Below are 5535 nucleotides of genomic sequence, written 5' to 3' on the forward strand. Positions count from 1 at the left end.
AAAATTATGTGATTCATGCCCAGTTCCCCACCTTCTCTTTCCGCTGTTTTCAGTCTGGGGGCTACCCACCAAGACATAGTCTCAGAGTTTAGTGAGGCAGCCTCCGTACACGGAGGCACACGCACGGTACCCGGGAAGACGGCCTTGAGGACAGGGCTGGCACCGCGTGCTGCCTGCGAGCCGTGAGGGAACGAGAAGGACCTGTTGGAGCATGCGCATCAGTGATCCCAGCTGCTCCGCGGCGGCGGCGGCGGCGGCGGCGGCGGCGGGGACGGGGTGGGGGCGGGCTCGCGGCGGCTACGTGAAGCGATTGGCTCTGCGCGGCGGAGGGCGATCCGGCTTCCGCCGGACGCCGGAAGTGACTCTCCGCCCTGGTCAGTGGGCCATGGAGAAGGTGGCACGGTAGCGTCTGAGTTGTGAGCATTGCGGGGCCGGCGGCCATGGAGGCCGTGCTGAACGAGTTGGTGTCTGTGGAGGACCTACTGGTGAGGCCCGGCCCTGAGGGAGGGAAAAGGAAGATTCGGAAGGGCGGGCCCTGAGGAGAGCCCGGGTAGGGGCCAAACCCTCTTCCCAGCATCAGCTTTGCCTAGGGAAGTCGAACTACGGCTCCCGGCAGCCTCTGCAGCGTCCGGCTCCTGCCCAGAGGTTCCTCTTTGCCCCAAAGGCTAATGGGAGATGTAGTTTCCTGCGCCACCACGCCTCAGTCTGGGGGCCTGGAGTTTGACGGGTGCTGAGTGCATGCAGGAACTAGGAGGTCAGGGTGCAGGCATCCGATTTTGAGTGCTCCTTCAGTGGCAGGGGGAACACAGTGACCACCTTAAACTTGCATATGTCACAATCCGGCACGGTGCTAAGTACCTTTCAGGGGAGATCTCAATCTTTGTATCTCTAGTAGGAGGTAGGCACTATTTTTATTCCCGTTTTTCAGATAAGAAAGGGTCCAGACCGGCAGGGTGGGGATGGGAGAAGCAGTCTCCGACGAGGGACCGCGTGGGCTGTTGTTGAGCAGTTCTGACAGCTTGTTTACCGTTCAGCCTCTCGCGGTCAGCTGCTCCGGGAGCGGTGCCTGGAGCCACCAGCAGGTGGCATCTCCAGTCGGTACCACTAGGGGGAGGGAAGCAGAGGGGGGCCAAGACAGCCCGCCACTAAGAAGCAGAATGCCTGGGTCCCAGGGATGGAGATGGCAGAACCTGGGGTACCAGACCCCAAGACCCGCAAGGGAAATGTGGCAGAGGGGAAGATGCAGAGTAACGGGGAAAGGGACACCCAGGTCCCGCTACAGTATGGCTTGCCCCCTTCACCTCTAAATGACTCCTCTCCTCTCCTATGGCAGAAGTTTGAAAGGAAATTTCAGTCTGAGAAGGCAGCAGGCTCAGTGTCCAAGAGCACGCAGTTTGAATATGCCTGGTGCCTGGTGCGAAGCAAATACAACGATGACATCCGTAAAGGCCTTGCTCTGCTGGAGGGTGAGGTGCTAGGCTGGCTCCCCCGCTCTCCCCTTCCCAACTGCCATCGTCCTCAGCCACCGTTGGCCTGGCTCACTCCCTCCATCTCAAGTTCGGGGATCCTTTTTCAATCAAGTGCAGTCACCTCACAGTTATTTACCAGTAAACGCACTGCAAAATAAGGGCTGTACTTAGCCTGACTTCTCCCACTTTTGGCTTTTGGCTACTTGCCACCTCATCGATGGTTGTTTTGCCAGGCAGAGTCATAGCATGTCAGTCCCCACAGGACTTTGGTGATCTGAGTCTAGACATAAGGAAAGTGACTTGTCTCGGGTCACACAGCTGGTTGATTTATGGCTGAATTGGGACTGGAAGCTCCTGCTTGTGTGTCCCAGTCCCATGCTGTTTGCCCCCCACCCACACCGTGTTGCTTATTTAGCAGCTGTTGTTGAAAACCTTTTGGGGGGGTGGGTGTGGAAGAAGTACGGAAGACGGTTCCCAAAACCTGTGAGCACATGGTGCTTTTTTGATCAGAATCCTATTTCCTGCTGGTTTTGGATGGGTCACCATTTTTCAGAGGCCACAATACTTGACCTTTAAATTTCTCTGTACCCCCTTTCCCTTGGTCAAGTAATGGTGTGTAAGCAATCACTGTACTAGCCAAGGATGCCTGTTGTAAATCCATAAAAGTAAGACTCTTCCTTAATGCAAATCATCTCCGCCTCCATTTGTCTATTTCTCAGGTTTCCTCTACAGCAGGGCACAGCTGTAGAATTGGTCTCTAAACATTGCCAGTCTAGTTGAGGAGATAGTACAGACACTTGGGAAGATGTGTAAACACCTGCAAAACCGCTTAGCAGCAAATTCTAATGCAGAGCACAACTGAACACATGAGCCTCTGGGAAGTCACTGAACTAAGAAAGTCAGGTGGGGTCTTTCAGGGAGGGGTAACTGAAGGTGAGTTTGGAGCTGTTTTTTTAAAGGGGGAAGGAGTGTAAACTGATTTTGAACACTATTCTGGTCAGCAAGCTGCTGTACTTAAAATACACAGCAGATGCCACAGCTGAGTAGAGATGCCTTTTGGCTTCTCCAGTGCCTTGATTTCCTTTCAGTTCACTTGGATGAACCAAAGTTGACTGTAGTGTTGATACCGGGGTGTGGATCACTGGGGCATTGGGGCAGCTGGGGTTCGTGCTGCCCCAGAGCTCTGGCCGGGAAGCCCGGCATGACCGGAGCCGAAATGGAGGCTCAGGACGTGACTTTCTCCCAGCATCTTATAGCTATTCAGGGAGTGGGGGGGGGGGGGTCTCTGGGACATAGGCACTAGGAAGGGAGAGAAGGGGTTTTCACCCTCTTCCTTCCCCCACTCCCCAGAGCTGCTGCCCAAAGGGAGCAAAGAGGAGCAGCGAGATTATGTCTTCTACCTGGCTGTGGGGAACTACCGGCTCAAGGTAAGGCAGAGAGCTCCTCCCCTCCACAGGGTAAGGCAGAGAGCTCCTCCCCTCCACAGGGTAAGGCAGAGAGCTCCTCCCCTCCACAGGGTAAGGCAGAGAGCTCCTCCCCTCCACAAGGTAAGGCAGAGAGCTCCTCCCCTCCACCCCGCCTGGGCGGCCAAGCTCCCTCTCATCTCTCTCCTCCATCACAGAGCCCAGGCCCTCTGGAAGGCTGAAGAGGGCGGTAGGCAGGGGGTGGTGTCGGGTACAGAGGTGCAGGGTGATAGCAGGACGCTGAGGGAAGGTGAGAGACAGAGGATCCGTGTGCCGTGCCGAGGGTGTGGGGAGCGGTGTGACGTCAGCAGTGGGGTGCAGCCCCAAGCCTTGGGCTGTTATCTCCCTTGGCTTATCAACCCCACACAGTTGGGGTGGTTTGTGGACTCTACTCCACTGGGTGGGGCTGGAGGGAAGGAGGGGGTGGAGATAGAGGGAAGAGCCCTGGGGCCAGCAGAGGGAAGGCCCTTCTGATGGGTAGGAGGAGGGATAGAATTCTGAGGGGGGCGTGTCATTCTCCCTGAGTGTAGGAATATGAAAAGGCCCTGAAGTATGTGCGCGGGCTGCTGCAGACCGAGCCGCAGAACAACCAGGCCAGGGAACTGGAACGGCTCATTGACAAGGCCATGAAGAAAGGTGAAGGCCGTCCTCTCTGCCCTTCTCCCTCGTCTCTGTCCACTCCCCACCCTCGTGTCTCCCTGGCCCCCGGCATCCCCAGGTCCCTCTCAACTCTGTTAAGTCCTCCTCCTTCCCTCGTGTCCGGGCCCTCTGGTCTCTCCTCAGATGGTGCCCTCCAAGCAGTTCCTCCCCAGGCCCCCTTCTTTCTCCATCCCTCAGGGCTCCCTCACCCCGGGACTCCAGACGGAGAGGCACGTCCTCTGTTGAGGAGGAGCGCGCAGCAAGATGGTGGCCGAGGTCCCTGCAGGGGCTAGGTTTCTGGGCTCGCGACGGTCTCCCTTTTCCTCTCCCCAGATGGTCTAGTGGGCATGGCCATTGTTGGAGGCATGGCCCTGGGCGTGGCGGGGCTGGCTGGACTCATCGGACTTGCTGTGTCCAAGTCCAAATCCTGAACGAGACGGCGTCTCTGCCTCTGCCTGGGGATACGTGGGAGCCCGTGGAGGACACTGGAAGAGAGGCCCACCCATCCTCACCGTCCCTTTCTTCTTCTGCACCTGTCACTGTCCTCTGTGACCTTCAGCCTCCTCTCCCCTGGGACCTGTCCCCTGGCCCCAAGTCATGTGTTTGGGGATGAGTGTAAATAAAATTGGGCTTTGGCTTGGGAACCTGCGTGTGTGTGTTGAGGAAGGGGCAGGTTCTGTTGGGCCCAGGGGTGGGGGTCATGCATGGGCCTTCGCTGCTCTGTGCCCTCCTGCTCCCGCCCCCCAGGCTGGTGCGGGGTTCTCCCTTGTCCACTGAGCTGCCCGGACCCTACACCCTTCCTTCCTCCCGCCCAGCCCAGCCACGTCCTGGAGCCGTGGCAAGCGGCGTAGGGACGTGCCCTTTGCACGGCCGTAGAGTCCTGAGAAAAAGCAGTGACCAGAGGCGGAAAGGGCAGAGCTGAGGGGACAGGCAAGGATTTACGACTCCCACCCCCTCTGACCCACTCAGCTGCCTCTCAGCGTGTGGAGTTTTCCACACCAGGGGGGCCCCCACTCAGTTTCCTCCAAACCTCCACCCTTCCCTGCCTTTGTCTTCCTGCGCCCTCCCCTTCCTCCTCCCCACCCCACTCCTTAGGGGAGGGGGCCACTGGTGGGGGCAAGGAAATGGGCATTTGGCATGGAGTCGGCAGAGGTCTTGGGAGAGGTCAGGAACCCAGGACATCCCAGTTGCAGAAGGAAGGTCGGGACCCAGTCCCCACACAGCCTGCTTTGCCCAACACCCGCCCCGTGCCAGGCTCAGCGTGGGCCTGCCTTGCTTCACTGCATACTTCTCGTTCCTCAGCCCAGCTTGGGGGGATTGGGGCGGAGGCACCTGGGGGAGCACAGAGGAGCCTGACACGGGGAGGAGGGGGTGGCGGACTACACCTCAGCGCGGTGATGCCCACGTGACCGCCTGGGTGTAGGACGGGCCCCCTGGGCCGAGCCCCAGCCTCACCTGCCAGAAGAGAACCAGAGCTGTCCCGCCGTGGCCTTGGGGCGGGAACTGAGACCGCCGTCCGTGCCGGGACAGGTGCTCAGCCTCGCTTTGGGGTGGGGACCCAGAGGTTTCTAATCTCTCATAATTAAGAGAGCTGGTGACAGTTCTGATAACTCTTTGCTTCTTAGCTTATCAGAGGACCATGTCCTGGGCTTGTGATTTATCCCGCTTGAGGCCCTTTAGCAGCAAGATCAAGCTTTTTGCCGAGAGTCAAAGATCATCCCAACAAGGGGGGAAATTCAAGTTCAGGAAGTTGAAGTTTGGGGGAAAACAACCTCCTTTGGCCTCACCCTGGCCCTTGGGCGCCCAGACCCAGGGCATTCACCAAGTATTGAGCAATTCATACTTGCGGGGAGCTTTGATCTGTAGTCACGATTCTTTTTTTTTTTTTTTTTTTTTTTTAATTTTATTTATTTATTTATTTATTTATTTTTGGCTGTGTTGGGTCTTCGTTGCTGCACGCGGGC

General features: G+C 57.7%; 1 protein-coding gene across 1 annotated transcript; it reads left to right on the top strand.

The window, feature by feature from the left end:
* The first annotated feature begins 332 nt into the window (after positions 1-332).
* On the top strand, positions 333-4215 carry FIS1 (fission, mitochondrial 1). Its single transcript, XM_024118472.3, has 5 exons — positions 333-485; positions 1334-1466; positions 2820-2896; positions 3463-3568; positions 3905-4215. The coding sequence occupies exons 1-5, from the start codon at positions 441-443 to the stop codon at positions 4000-4002; spliced, it is 459 nt and encodes a 152-aa protein (XP_023974240.1). The 5' UTR covers positions 333-440; the 3' UTR covers positions 4003-4215.
* Positions 4216-5535: the final 1320 nt, after the last annotated feature.

Source organism: Physeter macrocephalus, unplaced genomic scaffold (assembly GCF_002837175.3).
Source record: "Physeter macrocephalus isolate SW-GA unplaced genomic scaffold, ASM283717v5 random_103, whole genome shotgun sequence".
Taxonomy (NCBI): Eukaryota; Metazoa; Chordata; class Mammalia; order Artiodactyla; family Physeteridae; genus Physeter; species Physeter macrocephalus.